This window comes from Callithrix jacchus, chromosome X (genome assembly GCF_049354715.1).
Source record: "Callithrix jacchus isolate 240 chromosome X, calJac240_pri, whole genome shotgun sequence".
In the NCBI taxonomy this organism is placed as follows: domain Eukaryota; kingdom Metazoa; phylum Chordata; class Mammalia; order Primates; family Cebidae; genus Callithrix; species Callithrix jacchus.
Window position 1 is genome coordinate 130,439,736 of NC_133524.1, and position 24,576 is coordinate 130,464,311.

The following is a 24,576-nucleotide window of genomic DNA, read 5'->3' on the forward strand; positions in this document are numbered from 1 at the left end:
ACGTCCTCAAGGGAAAAATAAAATTACCTGCTGGCAGGCCACACACGGTGGCTCACGCCTGTAATCTTAGCACTTTGGGAGGCTGAGGCAGGCAGATCATGAGGTCAGGAGTTTGAGACCAGCATGGCCAACACGGTGAAACTCCGTCTCTACTAAAAATACAAAAATTAGCCAAGCATGGTGGTGTACGCCTGTAATCCCAGCTATTCAGGAGACTGAGGCAGAATTGCTTGAACCTGGGAGGCAGTTGTTGCAGTGAGCTGAGATCAAGCTACTACACTCCAGCCCGGATGACAGACCAAGACTCCGTTTCAAAAAAAAAAAAAAAATTACCTGCTGGCTATGTGCATAAGGTATGTATGAAACAAATTTCATGTTTAGAAATGGGTCCTATCCCCAAGATACCCCATTATGTATATACAAATATCCCCAAATCTGAAAAAATTCCCAAATTCTAAACATTTCTGATCCCAAGCATTTTGGATAAGGGATACTCAACTTGTATATGTTTTGCATAAATAAACAGAAGTAGCCTGGCCAACATGGTGAAACGCTGTTTCTTAAAAATACAAAAATTAGCCAGTGTGGTGGCGCAAAGCTGTAATCTCAGCTCCTCAGGAGGCAGAGGCTACAGTGAGCTGAGATCACACCACTGCACTCCAGCCCGGGTGACAGAGTGAGATCCTGTCTCAAAACACACACACACACACACATATATTTAAACTAATAAAAGTGGTTACTTGTAAAAGGCTGGGTGCACAGCGAGGGTGAGAAGTGATTTTTCAATATATAAAGTTTTTTAATTTTTGAAGTATGATTGTTACCTATTCAAGAAGTTAAATTACAAAGTAAATAAAGAAACTCAACACATTTCTAGCTGATATATTTCACTGTTTCTATTTTTCCTACATTAGTCACAGAAATACTAGAGAATTTTAGGAAATAGGAAAGCTAAAACCTTGAGATCCTCAAAGATAACTCAAATAAAATGTTTAAATCAACGTGAAGCTCAGGTCTCCATTTTTGTTTATTTTTTTAAAGTAATTTCTGTTCTTTACAATGTGTTATCACACACACATAAGTGTATGTGCACTTGCACACATGTGCACACACAGGACTTGAGATGGATAAACAAGAATAGCCTCCACACGATTTTTTTTACAAAGTTCAAAGTAGATTACATTTATGTGCTTTTCATTCATTACACAATGTACAGACGTGATTCATTTAATGACTTATGCTCCCCACGTGGTTAAGCAATGAGGATTTCCTATGGAAGACTAGACAAAAGTTTTTAGAAGCAGAGATGTTTTCTGCAAAAACCAACTTCAGGCATACATTTGTGTTTACATATATTCCTTGAGAATACTACAGTAGCAGTGCATAAGTTCGTTCTGTAAAAAGATCTGAAAGATGATTTTCAAGAGACTTAATGCATTGTGCTTTCAGGTAAAAATCCTAAGACAAAAGATCAGTTACTATGACAATAACAGTTAAAACTGCATATATGTGTTAGAGATCAGAAGAGGCTATAAAGAAATGTAAATAGTTGTGCTTGGGGGACTTTTTTGGCAAAGTTGTCTTAATAATAAATAAAAACTTAAAAAAAAAGTCTCAGTGACTGATATAAAATAGACACAGCTATCAAGAGTTTCCTATACTTGGCTTAGAGGTGAAAAATAATCTCCACATAAATCACCTGGTATCTGGTAATCCCAGTCTGGGCAAGTCAGGCAGGGAAGGGGCTTGGAAGAAAAGATAAAGTGATGTTTCCTTCCTATTAACACAAAGCATTAACCAGAGGTAAAGCCAGGTTGAACCAACTAACTAAACAGACGCCTACCTTCCTTTAGAACTCTTAGACCAAAGAGAGAGGTCACCCTACTTCTATTAGGCTTTTTTTTTTTTTTTTAAACTCCATATGATGTTTGGGGTCTGGACCAAAATCCATTCTGTAATTCACAAGATGAACTAAGTATGTCCTGTCTTCTGTGAGACCCTAGGATAAGCATGATCCCTTAGTACTTTATGCTTTGTTTGCCCTCTACGCATTAATGGCAAAACACTTATTTTTAGAAACACCATGGCAACCATTTATAATGACAGAGGCCAAGGTATAATTTACATAATCAGGTTGATGTTTGTAGGTAGGGAATAAGTGTCATTTTAGTTTTAGGCCAGTTTGCTCTTTTAGTCCTGTAACTTTAAAGCATACGTGACCCGTCATAATCAAAGGGAATTAGAAAAAAGATGAGAAAATAACAAATGTTTTAAAGTCTTTTGCACACCAGGTACAGATATAAAAAGAACTTCTTCAAATAATTTCCTAGGTGTCACTCAGAAGCAACCTTGCTGTCTGTAAAATAATGCTCTGCAGTCCTTCAAATTAAATTATAGAGTAATTTAAAATATATACTATACATTTGCAATTATTTCAAATCATTCTATAGTTGGTAGCAAGTTAATGCAGTGAAATAGAGATAAAAGGCAGTCCACATTCATATGTTCAAGACAGTTTTACTTGAGAAGTCAACTGAAATCCTTGCTCATGTTCTAAGTATGGCCATTGTGAGAAGACCTGAAAGAAGAAAAATGGAGAACAGTTAAAAGACATGCATCTAACAAAATCTTCCGTTCAATAAGCAATTGTTTGGACCTCAATGAACAATGAAATATAGCACATATGCAGGCACTCTACCAAGAACTCAAAGTCAAATTGAATTTTGTTGCTATTATACAAAAGAAATCCAATTTATAGCAATGGACTGTCACTGGAGAGATTTAATTAAATCACTAATGTCTGGCCATAGCAGATCTATCCATCAAACATATCTCCTACTTTATCCAGTCCTGGGTAAAGCCAGTGGACTTTGTCAACAAAAGAATCAAGAGTCTATCTATATTCCAGGGCCCTAGGGCCACAAAGAGACAGAAGCAGGGCATTCCTGTTTTGCTTCTCTCTTTTGAAGAGACTCTCTATGTAAAACAAAAATAAGAATATGTTCTGTCCTAAATGAAGGGTAATGAAAGTGTGATTTAAAAAGTACACAGAAGGAGGATAATCACATGGGACTGGGAAGTCAGAAAAGTTGTGCCCAGTGGTAAAAACTGCCTTAAAAGATGGACAGAGGCCAGGCATGGTGGCTCATGGCTGTAATCCCTGCACTTTGGGAGGCCAAAGCAGGTGGATCACCTGAGGTCAGGAGTTGAAGACCAGCCTGGCCAACATGGGGAAACCCCGTCTCTACTAAAAATACAAAAATTAGCCGGGTGTGGTGGCAGGCACCTGTAATCTCAGCTACTCAGGAGGCTGAGGCAGGAGAATCCCTTGAACTGGGGAGGCGGAGGTAGCAGTGAGCCAAGATCGTACCACTGCCAACCAGCCTGAGTGACAGAGAGAGATTCTATTAAAAAAAAAAAAAAGATGGACAGGAAAGAGACAGAACGAGGAGATGGGCAGGCATTTCAGGTGAGGGAACGGCATGAGTAAGGGTCTGGAGGGCCGGGCCTCTAGAGGAGCTTTTCCAGAATCAGTGAATAATCTAAAAGGTCTTATGCAATGACTTAGAGAGGGAAGCAGCTAGACAAGATTGGCTCAGAGACATCTCAGATTGTGGAGTCTTAAATGACAAACTATGGCACTAAGGGTTATACATTCTATGGATTATGGAGAACCACTGAAGATTTCTGAGTAGGGGGTGGTTGTGAAAGCACAAGAGAAATTAATCTGATATTGTGGTGGATGGTTGGTGAGGGGAAGTGCTTGGATGAAAGAAGGCCAGGCACAGTGGCTCAAACCTGTAATCCCAGCACTTTGGGAGTCGGACAGATCACAATGTCAGGACTTCAAGACCAGCCTGGCTAACATAGTGAAACCCCGTCTCTATGGCGGGTGCCTGTAATCCCAGTTACTCGGGACGCTGAGGCAGGAGAATTGCTTAAACCTGGGAGGTGGAGGTTGCAGTGAGCAGAGATCGTGCCATTGCACTCCAGCCTGGGCAACAGTGTGAGACTCCATCTCAAAAAAAAAAAAAAAAAAAGAAAGAAAAGAGAGGAGGAGGAACACAGACAGAAGGTAGAGAGACAAACTAGAAGATGATTTTGAAATGAAAAAGAGAGAGGAATGTGCCAGGGAATACTGAAAGAGTTGGCATCTAAGCAAAGGTGAGAGGAAAACATGAGGAAAGTCATTCATCACCAGAACACTAATCCTCGACACATGGAAGGTACGGAATAAATGTTTGTTCAATTTAAATAATTAGCTCTAAGATTTCAAGCCAGGATGGCTGAAGGAAATAAGGGAATTGGTTTAAAGAGAAAGGTTCTGAACATGGTATCTTCAAAAGTAAAAAAAAAATAATAATAAAAGAGAAAAATTCACAATATTAAACAAGGCTTCACTGTTCATCTTTATCACAGTATACAGTTTGTCTATTTCCCTAGGAGCAATTCCTAAAGGTAGAAATGCTGTATCATGGAATACATGTGTTTTACGCCACTGTATAAGTCAGGAAAGGAAAATAATTGAATACAGTATCAGGTATTAGATAAATAAGCTAAAAAGAAATAAATGTGAGCTAAAAATTCTTCAAAGTCACCTGACCTCAACATGCTCTTGAAGCATTTACCTGTTCTTCTAAAAAACAAAAAAATCAAACCACCACCACCCTGCCACACACATAAAACCCTATACATATGTCCCAAATGCATCTTTAAAACCCTTACCTAAGATATAAGCAGCCACTAATTTTTGATTCACACTTAAGTGGAGGTAGAGAGGCACCAGCGATTCCACATCCCCCAGTGTAGGCAGCATGAGGGCTGCAATGCACACCACTCCCAGGAAGACAGTTAGTAAACTAGGTCCTGAGGAGACAGCTCTGTTTTCTGTAAAAAGACAAAAATCCCTAAGCTTCCTTCTAAAAACTTTAAGACAAAAGTTCCTTCACATATACTGGCCACCACTCACCGGGATTCTGATTTTTGTCTAACTTCTCCGATTGCTTCCCCATCATTTTCATCCGTCAGAGAGTTAACTGCTGGGCTGACGTGGAAGCCCATGTCTTAACCAGTCTGAATCATGGCTGCATAGAATGCTGACGTAGCATTGTGAGATAGTGAGTTCCTACTGAAAGGTGGTCACCAACTCCTCCCACCATCCCACCCTAGTCAGTAGAAAGTATCCAAGCATGTATCATCAGTGTATGCACATTTTAAAATTATATGCACAAGTTCTGTACTGTTATGCTTAATATAAAATATGCAATTCAAATTTTGGAAGAATGTGCTAAAATAAATATAAATTAAAGTTCTTTTATTTTCTTCCAGTACCCCAGTGACTTGCCTGTGTATATTCAATTTGAGCCTGCCACACTAGACCTCCACTATCCTTTTGGGATATTTTAGGGAGATCTCCAGATAGGTTTGATCCTAATAACTGTACATCTTGCTATCGATTTTGAAAATGTTAAGGAACCAAAAGTGTTTCCCTCTGCTCTATCCCATTTATAGCAAAGAAGAACACAGCAGAAACGGTATCTGGCAAATACGCTAAGTGAAATAAGTCAGTCACAGAAGGACAAACACTGCATGATTCTACTTATACATGGAATCTAAAATAGTCAAACTCATAGAAGCAGAGAGCAAAATGGTAGTTGCCAGAGGATGGGGGAGAAGGATAATGCAAATTGCTAATCAATGGGCATAGATCTCAATCGTGTAAACTGAGTCCTAGAGATCAGCTTGACAACACTGTCCCTACAGTTAACTAGTATTTTATTGTACACAAACATTCATTAAGAGAGTAGATCTCACGTTAAGTGTCCCTAAAATAAAATTCTAAAAGCTTAAAAATAAAGGCTGGGTATGGTAGTTCATGCCTGTAATCCCAGCACTTTGGAAGGCTAAGGTGGGCGGATCACGAGGTCAGGGGTTTGAGACCAGCCTGACCAACATGGTGAAACCCCATCTCTACTAAAAATACAAAAATTAGCCAGGCATGGTGGCATGCACCTGTAGTCCCAGCTACTCAGGAGGCTGAGGCAGGAGAATTGCTTGAACCTGGGAGGCAGAGGTTGCAGTAAGCCAAGACTGTGCCATTGTACTCTAGCCTGGGCAAAAGAGCAAGACTGTCTCAAAAGTAAATAAATAAATAAATAAATAAAATGTTATCAGACCTGCTATTCTACAGTTCTGGCTCTATGTGTATAGTATACATACTTATATTTTTAAGAAACCCAATAATAGCATTTTTTTGTCATATGGCTTTTCCCACTACCTTTCCTTTCATTAAAAGGAACAGCCAACAGCAATACAATCTTTGTGTTTTAATAACGAAATAATGCTGTTCATTCTATTACTAAATGGAACTTTTCTAAATTATTAATACCTTAGCTGTTGTGTGGAGTTTAATTGAACTTCATCAGAGCCAGAGAGGTGAAAACAAATTCAAATTTTATAGTAATTATTGCTTGGGATGAAACAATAGCAGAAATACCTAAAAGAAAAACCCCAAGTCTTATTTCAGTTAATAGAGCACCCTTATAGTTATATTTGCGAGGACGAATTCTCAAGGAAAACATTTATGACAAGTACATCATTCACTGCAAACCCACAATAAAGATAATTTCAAAGAATTTCTAGTACTTAGAGAACATTTAGTATGTAGAGAAATTTGGAATTTTTAGTATTCCAAAAACATTTGCATAAATGCTTGAAATTTTTCAAAATAGAAAAAGCTTTTTTTTCCCTAGTACTACAAGATAATTGTAAAATATGTTATAAAGATATAGAAAATGTAAATGCTCCTCATAATTCCACCCTCCTAGAGCTAACAGTGTTAACAGCTTGGTATGTATCCTTTTAGATTTTACAAACGCCCATATAAACATTTAGAAGAATATTTTACATAAATAAGGCCATATTATACATACTGTTATGTAACTGCTTTTCTTTTTCCTTAGAAATATATTTGAATATAATTAATGGCACAAAAAATATAAATAAAAAAAGAAACATATTTGAAGCTCTTTCTATGACAATGTATAAGCATTTATCATTCTATCAGATCCTTGTAAACGTCTGCCTGGCACGCTATCTAACGAATATAATTTAATCAATTTCCAATTGATAGGTTTTTAGGTTATTTTCAATTTTTTTATTTTTATAAACAATTAAGACCATAATTTTTTATATGTATGTGTGTGTACAGACCATAATTTTCTTAAGCCAGAGGGCACTGACTCAAACATTATAGCATAAACATAGCAATTCATTAGTAATGTAATTAAGACAAACCAACTAAGATTCCAATGTATCTTTTAAAATGGCTTTTTAAATAACCTGAGCTCTAGTACTTTATAAAAGTATACTCTGCAGGTTTCTCTTAACAGTCAAATTTCTGTTGAATGAAAAAAAAGTCACAAAACATAAAATTGTACTTATGCACATAGGCAAGGTCTGGAAAGTAACATGGAACACTTATATAAGCAGATTTGTTAAATGTGTGAGATTACAGGTACATTTTCTTACTGCTATATGTATTTTATACAATAAACTTAAATTTTTTCTTTTTACTGACTTTCAATATATTTCAAAATCCAAATTTTTCATAATGTAGCCATCAACCATTTTCCTGCTAAAAGTGAGTCTCACAACACTTTCATACCTCTAATACTTTAATAACATGCTAATACTTTAATAACATTGTTGAAATGTCCTCTAAGCTAAGGACTTGTAAAAGTAATGACGTTTCAAAGCCTCCCCAAAACAATCTCAATTTATTTAAACATTTTAATTCAGAGAAACTTAATGAAAAACCTGAGTGTTCCACACGTTGGAAATGACACATAAATTCCTGTAAATTTAATAGACAGGAGACTAAATCAGTCATCATGATACTCTATTAAAGAAGAAACTTTACTCAACTTACTGCCAGGTTATTAGGCACACTGGAGTCACTACCCATAAATGGGATATACTAGCCAGGACTGTGAATGGAGCTCTACTGTGGTATCATCCTTCCTCTAAAGAGCTGTCATAGCCATGAAAACCTTGTAAGCTAAAACAAAACAAAACAAAACAAAACAAACTCACCATTGCCACAGACCGTTACCAGACCTGACGTCCAGCCTTCCTAGCTCAGCCCATTTACAAGTTAATGCCAGACCCTGTGCTGGGTGCTGAGGATATAACAGTACTAAGAAAAGTGCCTGCCTTCACAGAGGTTCCTTGCAGGAATGGATTAGAGAATTCTTCCCCACAAAACAGAGAGCACCATATGTTATACCAGCATCACTTATCCTCATTGATCTGCCTACTCCAATTTTACAATCAGAAAAATTCTCTAATGCACTTTAGGAGGCTGAGGCGGGAGGATTACTTGAGGCTAGGAGTTCAAGACCAGCCTGGGCAACACAGTGAGACCCTGGGTGTGGTGATGTGCACCTGTAGTCCCGACTACTCGGGAGGCTGAGGCAGGAGGATTACTTGAATCCAGGAGTTGGAGGCTGCAGTGAACTATGATGGTACCACTCCATTCTAGTCTGGGTGACAGAGTGAAACCCCTTCTCAAAAAATAAAAAATAAAACAAAATAAGACAATACATACTATAATTCTTTAGCCTTTTAGTAGGATCTTCACCTGAATTTTAATAAATTTTAAAATAAAAGGAATAAAGTTCTCCTTACATATTATTTACATACACATATACCCCAAATCTTACCCCTTATTATTTTTGGCTATTAAACCAATCTGTTAAATACAAAACTGGACTTAAAAGACCATTTTAAATTACAAGTCTAACTTCAAAAAACAAATACAAATTAAATGGCCTTTCTTATACTGGTGAAGGCATTTTAAAAGTGGAATCTTGCATTTCGTAACTATGTTAACTTTACATTATTGATCTGACAAAGGGACATTGGACAAAAGTTCTCTTTCAGCTTCAAAAGTCAATTGATAATAGTTGCTGAGAATAAAATAATCCACTCTAGGTTGGTGCAAAAGTTATTGCGGTTTTTCCAATTAAAGCAATGGCAAAAACTGCAATTGCTTTTGCACCAACCTAATAGCTACTACCTGGTCCCTAGTCCTGGTATTACCAGAAAATCTAGATGCTCCCTAATGGACCGGGAAGAGACTTTTGGCTACAATAAATCAAAGAGGCACCACTTCCTGTTATTGAAATAAACCTTCTAAGATGAACACTGAGATGACTGAATGTAACAGCAAGATTTTTTTTAATCCTTCATATAATGTTGCAATTTCAAGGACAGCTGCTGTCATAGTCATGTAACAGTATCACCTCAGAAAGTTTCCAGTTTCCCTGTTTTTCTATGGAAAATTTTATCTTTCTCCTATTCCAACAGGTTTAGGAGGAGATAATGAGAAGTTAAGAGGAAGGGGTAATGACGCCCAAAGAGTTGAATATGAGGTAGTGTCAATGTTGAAGGAATATGTCATAACACTTCTGAATATCTAAGCTGGAAGGAAATGAGGACTGGAGAGGGATTCAATTAATAGCCCACAGGGGATATTATAATCTACTTAGTTTAATTAACTTCAACTTTAATGAGATTTTTTTTCAAAATAATATGAACAGTGCACTAAGCTTGGCCTATTGCCAAACACAATCTCTCTCTTCCTTGGAACTAATTAAATGAGAAAGGATATAAGAAAGTCATGGAAACAAAAGTATAGAACTGCCAAATTGTAGGAGTTTCATAAAGTATGGTGCCTGCAGTCTTAGATACGTTGATGTTACAGATACATTAAAAGGCTGCAGCAGCCTCGACACTCTCCCTACAGCCTAGTCCAGTGAGGGGTATTCCTTCCTCTCAAAGGCCACCTCCAGGCTTCAGCTTCCTGATTCTCTGGGTTCAGTTTTTAAGTAGTCAACCATGTTTGAAGTGGGAGATGATTTTCCTAGTAATTATTCTTAGCTGCCTGATTATTTTAAAGTTAATAATGTGTAAGGCCTCAAAAGGGCTTTAAAACAACCCAAAACTACCTGGTTGTAACGACTGCTCAAAAAATAAACTTTCAGTTAAATGTTCCTTTATTCTTTTTTCCTCTTCTTCCTTTTGTTGTTCTTTTGCAGATGGGAGAAGAGTAGCAACAACCTCTTTTCTTCCCAAAGCCTTCCTTTGGCTTTGCTCGGAAACTTGGAGACGGAATTTGTCTATCACGCCATAGTGACAGGATCGAACATCTCTATGACGAATCACACTGAAAGCAACAAAAATAAGAAATGCTGTTTAGATTTCTGGGAGCTGGCCAAACAGAATGCAGTGAGATATTTTAATAAACTAAAACAATATTAACTGACTGTAACCAAATACTCAAAAACAGAAATATGCTAAGATGCTCAAAAATCACCGTATAACCCAAAAGAAACTAGTAATTCTGAAATATTTGATTAAAACACATACTCTAAAACACAGAATGAAAGTCTTAAGCCAAAAATAAATGATAGGTAAAGAAAATTCCTTTTTGGTCAGGCATGGTGGCTCACACCTGTGATCCCAGTGCTTTGCGAGGTTGAGGCCAGGATCACTTAAGGCCAGGAGTTTGAGACCAGGTCAAGCAACATAGAGACCCCATCCCTACAAAAAAATTTAAAAATTAGCTGGCGTGGTGGCATGCGTGTAGTCCTAGCTACTTGGGAGGCTGAGGTAGAAGATCCCTTAAGCCCAAGACGTTTAGGCTACATTAAGCTATGATTACTGCCACAGCAAGAGAGCAAGGCTCTGTCTCAAAAAAAAAAAAAAAAAAATCCCTTTAGCAGTGACTTTTTTTTTCTGAATATCTCTGTGAAGCAACATTTACTAAATAGGAATACATGCAATTGTTTATTCCCCAAAAACATCTCATAAATTTCTATTGCTACTTACTTATTGTTCAAGCAATAAACGTCACCCTACACTTAAAATTGAATTCCAGGCATGCAGGTAGAAACAAGCAACTGAATAAGTAAGTAATCCAGTACAACAGAAGGCCAATAATACACCTCTATTTCTCTAAAGAGAGCACTGTAATTCTTTTTTTTTTTTCTGAGACAGTTTCACTCTTCTTGCCCAGGTTGGAGTGCAAGAGTGCAATGGTGTGATCTCGGCTCACTGCAACCTCTGTCTTCTGGGTTCAAGCGATTCTCCTGCCTCAGCCTCCCAAGTGCTAGGATGCATTAGCCACCATGCCCGGCTAATTTTTTGTGTTTTTAGTAAAGACGGGGTTTCACCATGTGGGCCAGGCTGGTCTTGAACTCCTGACCTCAGGTGATCCTCCCGCCTTGGCCTCCCAAAGTGCTGAGATTACAGGCATGAGCCACTGTGCCCGGCAGAGCACTGTCATTCTTTTCTGCAATTCCGTGTATTTTAATTTGTTCATACTAGGGAACACAAAACAATTAGGTCAAAGGTAACACATTTATTTGGCAAGAGACCACATTTTTTTGAAACAGTTCTTGCTTATTGTGTACTGAACGAAAATTTTTAAAAATATGCAAAAACATTCTCAAAGATACATCATTTTATGGCTTTGAGCTTATGAAAAAGTATTCAAAAGAAAAGAATTCGGTTTCTCATTCTCATAGAAGATTTAAACAAATACAGTGTACTCGGTAACTTAAATTAAGGGCTGGTCAATGGATCCATCTGGTCACCACTATTTCCAAAGTAAAAATTAAATATGAACAGCTTGAACAATCATTTATCTGACACTCGAAGATGAAATTATCTGGAAGAGCATAGATAGTATTTTACAGATGAGTAGTTACACAACTGCTTCCTGTTTATATAGATTAACTTCCAGGCTTTTAGTTGAATCACTTCAGAGGAACTTATATTACCATTGTTTTTAGACTGCAGTATTATAGTTTTCCAAATTTCACTATAATAGCAGCATGTTCCAAAGAAAGTGAAATCCCCTATTATAGCTGGATAAATTTAAAGGAATAAGTCAGAACTTTTCCTTTATAAACATCCCTGGTCTGACTAAAACCACAACAATGAGAAAATGTTCATGGAGATCCTAACACATACATGAGCTCCAACATCATGAAATATTATTAAGTATTTGGCCAAATCTCTTAGACACTTCTTACAAAGAATTTGATAGAAAAACTTTCAGCAAAAATTCAAAAGATTATAAATCCCTATGTGGGAACAGCTTCAAGAAATGATTTTTTTTCAAGTTAAAAATATAAATATTAACACACTTAAAACGTGATACCAGGAAGTGATCTTGACTTACATATCCACACAACACTGGGGCTTTACTGCACCTGCAGCATCAACGACAACATACTTATTTGGAGTAGTACACAAAACTGAAAGAAAAAGTCACAATGGGCATTAGTGGTTTTTAAAAAATTAGTTTCTACAAGTAAAAAATTAGTAGGGACCAGTTAAAAACCCAGAAAATATAGCTAGGAGACTCACCTTTGAACTTTAAGGCAAACTCATAGGGATTGTACAGTGTCAACACTTGCTTATGTGTTGACTGATCATCTGCATAAAATATGAGCTCCGTGGGGAACACGAAAACAGGAAGATTTCCTTCCACTAACTCTGGCTGTCTTTTTTGTTGATGCATTGGCACTGAATCCCCCTTGCTGTGGTTTCTGTTTTTACACTCTCAAATCTATTTTGGATTTTTCTTAGATTGAGTTAAAAACTCCAAAGCATTTTGGCAATCTAGAAATAGAAGGAGAAAGCAAGAAGAAAAGTGAATGATCCCAATTTTCATTAATCCATAGCCCCTCCACAAAAAGCATATTTAACATGCATTAAAATAGGCCCCCAAATCAGCCGGGTGCAGTATCTCATGCCTGTAATCCCAGCACTTTGGGAGGTCGAGGCAGGCAGATCACTTGAGGTCAGGATTTCGAGACCAGCCTGGCTAACATGTTGAAACCCTCTGTCTATGAAAAATACAAAAATACAAAAATTAGCCGGGTGTGGTGATGCGCCTGTAGTCTCAGCTACTCAGGAGGCTGAGGCAGGAGAATTGCTTGAATCTGGGAGGTAGAGTTTGCAGCGAGCCAAGATCGCACTGAAGCACTCCAGCCTGGGCTACAGAGGGAGACTCCAACTCAAAAAAAAAAAAAAAGTCCCCAAATTACTTAAACATGCCTTTTGACTTTTTCCCTTGACCTACATAGCTTTTACCAAATGATACAAAGAGGTTTATACATGCTCCTTTCGCATTAAGGATTTCAACCTATGGTAAATTATCTAAATATTCAAAGGAATAAAGAAGTCTTTTTCAAATTAACAACCCCCTTTCAAAGAGGTGAGATCAAAGGGATATCACTCTTTTTAAACCTCAGATTTTTTGAAAAGTAGAATAAATTAAGTATAATCACAACTGATTTTTGCATGAGTCCAGCAGAATTCTTAAAGACTAAAAAATAAACAGAAAGTAAGTTTCCATGATTTCTGGGAGAAAACCATGAGAATCACTTTTACACTTGTGTCAACAATACTTTATTTAGTGCCTTCTTGGCAGCATGGGTGGGAGAGTTCTTTTATTCTTTTTTCTACTGAAGCTAGAAGCAAGCTAAAATGTCTTGAAAGAAGGCCGAATGGCAACACATGCTAAGCAGTCCTTGGAATTTTTTGATGGAAATGTGAAGTCAGTAAGTAGGCTTTGGCATGTAAGTGGCACTGTGCCTCTCCCACCTACATCAAGTGCACATGCTTTGTGAGAGCTATTCTCCTCCAACTTCAGAGGCTTTTTTGGATTCCCTCTGGGTTCTTGAATATGTTCCAGATAGCTATAACTGACAGAAGTCTGAATGCCTGATAAGTGTGATGTTTCTCTATTTCCTAAGCTCATTTAAATCAACATTCTTATTTACCAAGCACACCAAGTGTGCCTTTTTTTTCTTTTAAGAGACAGGGTCTTCGTATGTTACCCTGGTTGGATATGAACTCCTGGCCTCAAGCAATCCTCCTGACTCAGCCTCCAGAGTAGCTGCGACTATAGGCGTGCCCTCACAATTGAAGCATGGCTTTTAAAAATAAAATGCAAAAGCTAAAACATACCATCAGAGAAAACCCCTGATTTTCACCATGTAGATCACACCTTTAAAACAAACTATAAGCCACTTAACAGTTTCAAGTTCAGGTTCTCATACATTCAAAGAGAAAACAAATCAATGAATTATTTGGTTTTACCAGCTATTGAGGCACATATGCTCTGCTTCTGATAGAGGCCTTTCCAACTTCTATCAAACAGGAACTGTGTAATCATGTATGCAAATGTTTATTCTTTTCTTTCAGCTGGACATCTATTATATGCCAGGAACTATGTCAGAGCTGAGCAGAGATACAAAGATGAATAATGCACAGGCTCTGCCCTCAAGAAGTTGAAGTCTAATTGACAAGACAAAAATATTGAAGCTACCTCAAATATAATGCATACCATGGTATATATAGTGCTAGAGAATCAGAAGACTACATAAGTAATTCTACCTGGAAGAAAGGCCAGGACTTGGCCGGGTGCAGTGGCTCATGCCTGTAATCCCAGCACTTTGAGAGGCCGAGGCAGGCAGATCACTTGCAGTTAGGAGTTAGAGACCAGCCTGGCCAACATGGTGAAACCCCGTCTCTACTAAAAATACAAAAATTAGCGGGCATGGTAGTGTGTGCCTATAATCCCAGCTACTCAGGAGTCTGAGACGGAAGAATAGCTTGAACCCAGGAGGCAAAGGTGCCAGTGAGCCGAGATTGTGCCAACATACTCCAGCCTGGGTGACAGTACAAGACTCCATCTTGGGAAAAAAACAAACAATCAAAAAACCTGTTCCTGAAAATAGAAACAAACAAAAAATGATAAATTCATCTGTATAACCTTTGAAATTCTGCATGGCAAGAAATCTTTATAAGCAAAGCCCAAAAGAACATTTGCAATCCATATCACAGGCAATAGCTTCCCTACTTGATGGAGGGCCTATGAATTACTGAGAAAAAGACAGCTTGATATAAAAGTATATGCAATTACTGCTTTTCAATGAAAACTACAACAGATTTCCAGATATAAAGGGTATAAAGCGAAATAAGAAAAAAAATTTTTTAACTACAACAAAAAATGAGCAAACTATAATATTTAATTAAAAAGGAACATAAAAATTTTCCTTGAACTTACAAAAGGATGTTTAATCTCACTCACAATAAAGGAAATGCAAACTAAAGCCATACTATGACACAATTTTTTACCTCTCCCATTAGTAAAACTCAAATTTTGATAGTAATCATGGGAGCAATCAAGCATGTGCTTACACTGCTTGTGAGGAGGTAAATGGGCATAACCACTGTATCTGCCAAATTAAATGCACACATCCTCAGATCCAGAGATTCTATGTCTAGGGATTTATCTGGCTTATATATTCCCTTAGTGTGAAGTCATGTAGGTGAAAGGTTTTTTCTCTGCAGTGCTGAGGGTTATATAAAATGATTTATGTGAAACAACATGGAAAAGACCTTGGCACTCAGTAAGAGCTAGTTTTTTTGTTGTTAATAGCAAAAGATTGGAAACAAGCCCAGCGTGGTGGCTCATACCTGGAATCCTAGAGCTTTGGGAGGCCGAGGTGGGCAGATCACCTGAGGTCAAGACTTTAAGACCAGCTTGGCCAACATGACAAAACCCCATTTCTACTAAAAATACACAAATCAGCCAGGAGTGGTGGTGTGTGCCTGTAATCCCAGCACTTTGGGATGGTGAAACCCTGTCTGTCTAAAATACAAAAATTAGCTGGGCATGGTAGTGCATGCCTGTAATCCCAGCTACTCAGGAGGCTGAGGCAGGAGAATTGTTTGATTCTGGGAAGTAGAGGTTGTACTGAGCTGAGATCACATCACTTCACTCCAGCCTGGGTGACAGAGTGAGACTTTGTCTCAAAAAAGTTCGTATTATTAGTAGAGACGGGGTTTTGCCATGTTGGCCAGGCTGGTCTTGAACTCTTGGCCTCAAGCGATCTGCCTGCCTCGGCCTCCCAAAGTGCTGGGATTACAGCCGTGAGCCACAGCGCCCAGCCAGGGAGGGGAAATTTGAATTAGGTTTCGAAAAATGAGTAAAATTTTGCTGTCCAGAGAGGAAGAATGGGGCGAACCTTAATTACTTATACCCTGATGAATAGTTCCTGACAATTATAGCTGTTTCATAATCAGGAAAAGAGTGTGTGCAATTAAGTAAGTGAAACTGTCTCTTGATTTTTCTTTATATATAAATGTATGAAAAAAAGTCCTGCCTCCCTGATGCTGACTACCATACATGCCCTAATCTGTAGCCACTGTCGCTACTTATCAAGAAGATCAGAGTTCATGCAAAGGAGATCCAAACTTCATGTCACAATCAATTCCGCATTGTCTTGTGTTTCCTTTTTAGTTGTATAAAAAAAAATCAAGAGACAGTTTCACTTACTTAATTGCACACACTTTTCCTGATTATGAAACAGCTATAATTGTCAGGAACTATTCATCAGGGTATTAATAATTAAGGTTCGCCCCATTCTTCCTCTCTGGACAGCAAAATTTTGCTCATTTTTCGAAACCTAATTCAAATTTCCCGTTCCTGGCCGGGCGCAGTGGCTCATGCCTGTAATCCCAGCACTTTGGGAGGCCAAGGCAGGCAGATCGCTTGAGGCCAGGAGTTCAAGACCAGCCTGGCCAACATAGCAAAACCCTGTCTCTACTAAAAATGCAAAAAAAAATTTAGCTGGTTGTGGAGGTGCACACATGTAATCTCAGCTACTCAGGAGGCTGAGGTGGGAGAATCACTTGAACCAGGGAGGCAGAGGTTGCAGTGAGCCGAGATGGCATCACTACATTCCAGCCTGGGTAACAGAGCAAGACTCAAAAAAAGAAAAGAACAATTCCTCCTCCCTGTGGCATTCCTCTACTACAGTGATTTCCATCTCCATGGATCTCACCAATTTTATGATATTTTTAATGTACTTACTGTGTGAATTGAATTCTTTTTTGAGACATGATCTTTCTCTGTCACTTAGACTAGAGTACAGTGGCACAATCTCAGCTTACTACAGCCTCAAACTCCTGGGCTCAAGTGATTCTTCCACCTCAGTCTGCCAAGTAGCTGGGACCACAGGTATGTATCACCACTCCCGGCTAATTTTTCAAAAATTTTATGTAGAGACAGGGTCTCCCTATGTTGTCCAGGCTGGTCTTGAACTCCTGAAAGGAAGCCATCCTCCCACCTCAGCCTCTTAAAGTGCTGAGATTACAGGCATGAGCCATTGCACCCAGCCAAAATGGAATATTTTGACATTTATTTTGTGTGCATTGATTTTGACTCCTCAATCAGATGTTAGGCATAAGGCTGTCTTGCTTTCTGTGGGACACTTTTGTTTTTTGCACCCCTCATAGGCCCAAAGTCAGTGCTGGGCACTTAGCAGATAGTTAAGAGCTTATCAGTTAGCCTACAGATGTCTACTAATAACTGTCTCCTCCACTGGGGAACACGCCCCCCAGCACTCACCCATCACAGCTGAACACACTTTGTCCATACAAGACAAGCAAGGGATCCTAATTAGAGGAGCAGGAAGTCTTAGGAGGCTGCTCACCATGGGTTGGGGTAAGAGGACAGCAGAGAGGATCAGCACTCCCAATTGCCTCTCTTCAACTCTTCTCCCCTCCCCTCCTTCTGTTGCCCTCTGATTTCCCCTGCCTCTTCAGTGCCTAACTGTGCCAGCAAGCGTTTAGAAACCTGAGGCTCCAATATACTTCCGACCTCACAGGCAGAGATCTGGTGATACGGGAAACTGTCTTGTCTTCCTCCCCTGTACCGAAGGCACATAAAAGCAATCCTGAATGAAATTATAAAGAAAATCTTATGTGTGCACACCACCTTGTGACCAGTTTGCAAACTACTTTGTGACAAAAAGAAGCATAAACACTGAGATCTTCACACACGCCTGTCACTACCATCAATCCAGGGAGACCAGCACCCCAAAGTATGATTTTCTCCATTTTCCTCACTTTGTATTGACCAGAGGAAGGAAAAGACTTTGAGATAAACAGGAATCCATTTTACCACCATACATACAAAACGTAGAGACCGTTAAGTTGCACTGAAGCCGCTTTCATAGCATTTTCTCATTTGTACCCCGCAACCAGTTTTTGGAAAGAGGAGGCTGCAAGAAGCAAGTGAAATAAGTGGTTTGAAGTTTTAAAACAGTTAAGGATGATTCGAAGTCCAGTCTTCACCCAGAAACTGGCAACCCATCTGCTTGGTCAGTGTACCAGTTACTTAACTGTCTCTCCCTGGCTCTTTGCTGTTTACTCTGATTAAGGTTCCCAGCTCCACCTTCAGGTCAGCTCCCTTTTATCTGGGCACAGAGGCTATCTCCTTCTTCCATACTCTGTGCATCCCGTGCCAATGGCCAACTAAATACTAAATCATTAAGAGCAATATGTTCTTTTCCTCTTGACCTCATGATCCACCCACCTCAGCCTCCCAAAGTGCTGCGATTACAGGCGTGAGTCACTGAACTCGGCCTGTTTGTATATATTTTCTAGATTTTTGGTATGCTTTGCTATTTTAACTAATGGGATTGACTGCTATAAAGCATATGTAGTGATTGGCTAGTCCATATTCAAGGTTTAAAAGTTGAGTAGTATACATTTCAAGATTAAAAGAAAGAATACCCTAACGTCTTTTTGAAAACACTTCATATTTTCAAATGTGTTATTTACAACCTGGTTATAATTAATGTGTTATTTCCATGTTTTACAATATCTCAGTATGTCCTCATTTATTTCAAGATTTGCAATTCCCAAAGCAAAATCCATATTATATGATTATTATATATGTTGCTACATGTAGCACTGCGTTGTTTTAGAATCACAAATTCGTGGCCAGGCACAGTGGCTCATGCCTGTAATCCCAGCACTTTGGGAGGCCGAGGGAGGTAGATTACCTGAGGTTAAAAGTTCAAGACCAACCTGGCCAACATGGCAACACCCGGTCTCTACTAAAAATACAACAATGAGCCAGGCATGCTGGTGGGAACCTGTAATCCCAGCTACTTGGGAGCCTGAGGCAGGAGAACCTTGAGCCCAGGAGGCAGAGGTTGCAGTGAGCCAAGACTGCACCACTGCACTCCAGCTTGGGGCAACAGAGTAAGACAACATTTCAAAAAAAAAAAGAATCACAGATTCAACAAACATTTCCTGAGCACATACATATATATGAGGCACTGTGCTAGGGAATATGGGGACAACATGAAAACATTTTGTCAGCCCTCCAAACACTGGGAGTAGCAGGAAAAACAGATACACAGCAGTAACTAGGATATGATAAGTGTTAAACTGTTGATAGATACAAAGTGCTCCGGGAGCATAAAGAAAGTGATCATCTGCTTTAAGGCTAGTCTGCAGTAGAAGTGGAGGGCCAGGTGAATTCCAGGAAGAATGTGTGTAGCAGCACAAAAGGGATGTTTAAAATGAGCTTTGGCATATGGTTACAACTAGCGTATATGGGAGGAGTGGCAAGAAATTCAGCTAGAAAGGTAAGTTAGAGGCAGATTGTGAAAGATTTTGTGAACGTTTGGGGGTTTAGACTTGACTCCCTATGCCAGTGGTTCTGGCTTATTAGAAACACAAATTCTTGGTTCTCACCCTAGGCCTACTGAATCAGAAATTCTGGGATTGGGGCCCAGCCACCTGTTTTAACAAGTCCTCCAGGTGATTCTGATCCACACTAAACTTTGAGAACCACTGCTACAGGCAGTGGGAAACCACCTAAGGATCTTCTCTTTTAAATATAGGGACAAGGGCTCACTATGTTGCCCAGGTTGGTCTCGAACTCCTGACCAAGTGATCTGCCTGCCTAGGTCTCCCAAAGCACAGGGGTTACAAGCATAGCCTACAATTGTGCTTGGCCTTAAGGACTTTAAGCAGGGAACTGATCTAATAAGATTTGAAGTAGGAAAGGGTTGCTGTTGACCATTCAACCACAACACCTGACTCCTGAGTAGTTACCATAAAAAATAAAAAATTGGTTGGGTTCGGTGGCTCACGGCTGTAATCCCAGCACTTTGGGAGGCTGAGGCAGGCAGATCACTTGGCCAGGAGTTCGAGACCAGCCTGACCAATATGATGAAACCCCTGTCTCTGCAAAAAATACAAAAATTAGCCAAGCATGGTGGCATGTACCTGTAATCCCAGCTACTTGGGAGGCCAAGACAGGAGAATTGCTTGAACCAGGGAGGGAGAGGTTGCAGTGAGCCGAGATCACACCATTACACTCCAGCCTGGGCAACAAGAGCAAAACATCTCAAAAATAAAAAAATAAAAATAAACTGTCAAATGAATGTGGTATGAAGAAATGATGAGGGCCTAGGCTAAGGGTTCAGCAATGGAGAAGAAACAGATTTTTAGAGATGTTTTATATGTGACCCAATTGAACCAGTGACTAGGATATAGCCACACAAAGGTGTGACTGAAATGGTTTTTATATAAAAGAAACCTGTAATAGTGTGGAATATATTAACTGCTAGGCTTGAAAAAAGTGGTCCTCATAGAACCTGGAAAAAGGGGAGTTCAAGAGCAAGTTCTTTGTGTTTCCATATAGTCAAGAGCAAAGCTTGCCTTGGCTTGCACATGAGTCTTCTGGTCTGTTTGGCAGTTCTCCTTCTCACTGAGAGTTAAATTGCCATTCATGCTCATAGGAATCTTTCGAGTTTTGTTGTTGTGAATCAGTCAGTGAGACTGACAATTTCTGGATGTGCCAATGAAATGTTGAACCTGGAAAAGCTGAAAACCAGACATTGGTTCTGGTGATGTAATCAAGGTACTGCTAAAGGAAGACACTGCTGCAGCCTCCTTTGTAAAAAGAATTCTAACTTCATCACTGATAACAGTCTGTCTAATTCAGGAAGGAGCTGGAATGAGCAAAAGAATCAGACTTTGTTCTCTGCCCTGAAGGTTAAGAAAGTCAACTGAAGCTGTTATTTCTAATTTTGGAGGCAGGATTTAGCTGAGGCCATCTCCAATTTCCTGATGAAGAGAGGTATAGGTCAACCTACATGGTCAATATACCTAATGAGAATTCTGCAGAGTGCAATTCCTATTTCTTTTTCTTTTTTTGAGATGGAGTTTCAATCTTGTTGCCCAACCTGGAGTGCAATGACATGATCTGGGCTCACTACAACCTCCGCCTCCCAGGTTCAAGTGATTCTCCTGTCTCAGCCTTCTGAGTAGCTGAGATTACAGGCATGAGCCACCACGCCCAGCTAATTTTGTACTTTTAGTAGAGATGGGGTTTCTCCATGTTGGCCAGTCTGGTCTTGAACTCCCTCAGGTGATCCACCTGCCTTGGCCTCCCAAAATGTTGAGATTACAGGCACGGGCCCCCACGCCCGGCTGGAGTGCAGTGGCATGGCCTCAGCTTAATGCAGCTTTTAACCTCCCAGTTTCAAGTGATCTTCCCACCTCAGCCTCTTAAGTAGCTGAGACCACAGGTGCCAAGCCACTATGCCCAGCTAATTAAAACAAAAAAAAATTATATTTGGCTGGGTGTAGTGGCTCATGCCTGTAATCCCCGCACTTTGGGAGGCCGAAGCAGGTGGATCACCTGAGGTCAGGAGTTCAAGACAAGCCACAAGCCTGGCCAACATGATGAAACCCTGTCTCTACTAAAATTAAAAAAAATATAGCCGGGTGTGGTGGTGGGCGCTTGTAATCCTAGGTCCTTGGGAGATTGGGCAGGAGAACTGCTTGAACCTGGGAGGTGGAGGTAGAAGGCCAAGCATGGTGGCTCATGCCTGTAATCCCAGCTTTGGGATTACTTTGGGAAGCCAAGATGGGCAGACCACTTAAGACCAGGAGTTTGAGACCAGCCTGGGCAAACATGGTGAAACCCCATCTCTACAAAAATTACAAAAGTTGCAGCCGGGCACGGTGGCTCACGCCTGTAATCTCAGCACTTTGGGAGGCCAAGGTGGGTGGATCACCTAAGGTCAGGAGTTCAAGACCAGCCTGGCCAACATGGTGAAACCCAGTCTCCACTAAGCATGTAAAAAATAAGCTGGTTGTGGTGGTTCATGCCTGTGATCCCAGCTAATTGGGAGGCTGTGGCAGGAGAATCGCTTAAGCCTGGGAGGTGGAGGCTGCAGTGAGCCAAGATCAGGCCACTGTACTCCAGCTTGGGTGACAGAGCAAGACTCTGTCTCAAAAAAGTAATGACAATACAAAAGTCAACTGGGAGTCGTGGTGGCACGCCGGTAGCCCCAACTACTAGAGAGGCTGAGGTGGGAGATCGCTTGAGCCCGGGAGGCAAACGTTGCAGTGAGCTGACATTGCACCACTGCACTCCAGGCCTGGGCCACAGAGCAAGACCCTGTCTCCAAAAAAAAGATGTTTTTTTGTAGAAATGTAAAATGTCTCTATATTCCATTTTAAACTTCTTTAAAAACAGAAAAAGAATAGTAGCAAGTTACTTTATTGGCCTATTAGGGAATGGAATAGCTTTTCTGATCATTTCTTAACTGTTTGTTTTCAGAAAATGGATTTAAATGTAAAATCTAAGAAAAAAATAAAACACTTGGGAAGTAAATGTGCATGAACAATTTAAGGAAGAAACATACATTATTTTACAAACTATTTGCTCTGTTTTGTATTTTTGCCTATAAAGGAGCAACTTTATACTGAATTTGTCCATTACATTTAATTATATATTATTAACACAAGTATAGGGAATCTATCACAGCTATCCCTTCCAGAGTTGAAAAATTCCAAACTTTCGTAGTATTTGAGTAAACCTCTGTTGTTTTGAGAGTTCAAGAAATGCTTCAGAAACTAGTTTAATCTCGCATCCTGATTGGGTATGTAGATGTGAACAACTTGAAAGACACATTTGGCCCCATTTCCTGTTTTCCAAACTTCTCACTACCAACTATAACTGTAATCTAAAAGTTGGCATCCACTCCATATTTAATATCCTGTATATCGTATTTTCTAGGCAGAGGTTTTCCAGTACTTAGAGGAAGCGTGGACAAGATCTTCACCGAGAACGTTATTAAATCCCATGTGTGCCTTGCGTGAAAAAGTAGACTTTCCCCTTTCTGTCTGGAATTCACATTAAGAACGCAATGCACTCCGAAAGAACAGGACTGCTTTTAGGCAAGGTCCAAAGGACCCAAATTTTCACGTTTGCGTCCTCTTCTTATTTCCCTCAAAGGTAAATTTTCACTTATTTGTCGTCTCGTTCCCCGACAGGAGATCTCTCCCATTCTACTGGGGCAGAACTGCTACTTCAGCCGGAGAGGGCAGATGTTAATTACTTTCCTTCAGAGGGGGAAACCGGGGAACATTGATTAAAGGCTGGAGGGCTGGAGAGAGAGTAAAAAATGGTCTGTCCTAGGACTTCAGCTCCACCTGATTGGGGCCCAGCCTTCCCAGCCCTCGTCCCCACACCGGCCGCTCCATGTGAAACCGATCATGTGAGCCTGTTTACAGCACAGCAGCTGGTGCAACCATTAGGATCCGTGCAGAGGTCCAGGGAGGGGGAAGGATATAGGCCACGCAACCCCTACACCCTACCCCATTATTCCAAGAAGGCGTTTGCTCTCCCACCCCGTCTCTCCACCCCACTTTCATCTCCCTCCAGCCAAAGAGAGCAGAGCCGAGGATATCCCGGGACGCCTCGCTCCAGCCCAGGCGATTTCCTTCAAGTTGCTCGCTGGGGCTGAGCTGGAGGAAGGGCGAGGACCGTGTCACCCCAAACAGAGTCAACCTCCCTCCCCCAGCCCTCCTCTCTGCGTCCACCAAAGAGTTGTCCCTAGAGCCGCATCCCCGGGGCAACCAAACTCCGCTGGGCAGGATCCCGAGCCTGCCTTTGCCTAGGCAGGAGCAAGCCACACACTAGCTGGCCAGACCCCGGGGCCGGGCGTTGCGGGCAGAGGGTCCACTGCCAGGAACACACGGGGCAGGAAAAGACCCCCGCCGCCTCCTCCCCGCCGCCCACCCGCATCCCGGCGCCACGAAGCACCGCTGTCAATCACAGAGCCAAGCTCCGGCTGTGGGGATGGGTCATTCTTTGGCGGGGGGCTCTCAGCCACGTAACTTCCACGTTTTCCCGAAGTCAGAGGAAGTGGGTGACGGGACGGTGGGGGACTCTCACCTCGGCAACACCGGCTTCCTCGGAAAGCAGCTGCGACTGCTCCTCCGCTCCTTTGTCAGCGTCTCTAGGCTGCACTGCCTGCTGGGATACCGGAGGACTCAAATGCCACTTCTCTCCGCCCTCGAGGATGAGCCACGGTTTGGGGGTGGGAGGCGGGAAGGAGAAGGGGTGGAGCCGGGGGCGGGGCCAGAGCCCGGGACGGGGCTTCGGTCTTGCCACCTGGCCTCTCGGGGTTTCTTCCTTGATACTCCAAACTTCTTCCTTCTCTGTCCTCTGGTCATTCCCTCCCCTGCCGTCTTCGCTACAAGTGACAGCCTGGAGGCTCCCACAGAGGGTTCTGTCTCTCTACCTCTGCGCTCATTAGGCAGTCCCTCTTGCCTCCTGTCCTGTCTCACTGCCCTGCACACAGGCATCCAGTGAGTACTCAAGGCTAG

The 24,576-nt window shown here is 40.8% G+C and overlaps 1 protein-coding gene across 4 annotated transcripts; it reads right to left on the reverse strand.

Annotated features, from left to right (window-relative positions):
* Positions 1-1,009: 1,009 nt before the first annotated feature.
* MOSPD1 (motile sperm domain containing 1) lies at positions 1,010-24,218 on the reverse strand. 4 transcript variants are annotated; one of them, XR_013531546.1, is made up of 7 exons: positions 24,143-24,218; positions 12,439-12,693; positions 12,251-12,326; positions 10,011-10,228; positions 6,389-6,496; positions 4,726-4,887; positions 1,010-2,578 (listed from the first exon to the last, which is right to left on the reverse strand). XR_013531546.1 is itself a non-coding variant. In XM_002763286.5 (6 exons), exons 2-6 carry the CDS (start codon positions 12,590-12,592, stop codon positions 2,547-2,549), a joined length of 642 nt encoding a protein of 213 aa, XP_002763332.1. In that variant the 5' UTR covers positions 12,593-12,693; positions 24,143-24,218; the 3' UTR covers positions 1,010-2,546. The 4 variants fall into 4 exon arrangements, 3 of the variants coding, with proteins under 3 accessions (XP_002763332.1, XP_017824152.1, XP_078219040.1); XM_002763286.5 differs by lacking the exon at positions 6,389-6,496; XM_078362914.1 differs by lacking the exons at positions 1,010-2,578; positions 4,726-4,887 and adding an exon at positions 4,970-5,096.
* Between the last annotated feature and the right edge of the window lie 358 nt (positions 24,219-24,576).

What these genes read in the sequence shown, in the direction of transcription:
- MOSPD1 (XM_002763286.5), bottom strand. Translation starts at nt 12,592, where the DNA reads ATGCATCAACAAAAAAGACAGCCAGAGTTAGTGGAAGGAAATCTTCCT. An exon ending in CCCCAGTGTTGTGTGGATAT is followed by an intron (nt 10,229 to 12,250) that starts GTAAGTCAAGAT and finishes TGTTGCTTTCAG; the next exon opens with TGTGATTCGTCATAGAGATG. An exon ending in TGAGCAGTCGTTACAACCAG is followed by an intron (nt 4,888 to 10,010) that starts GTAGTTTTGGGT and finishes GTCTTTTTACAG; the next exon opens with AAAACAGAGCTGTCTCCTCA.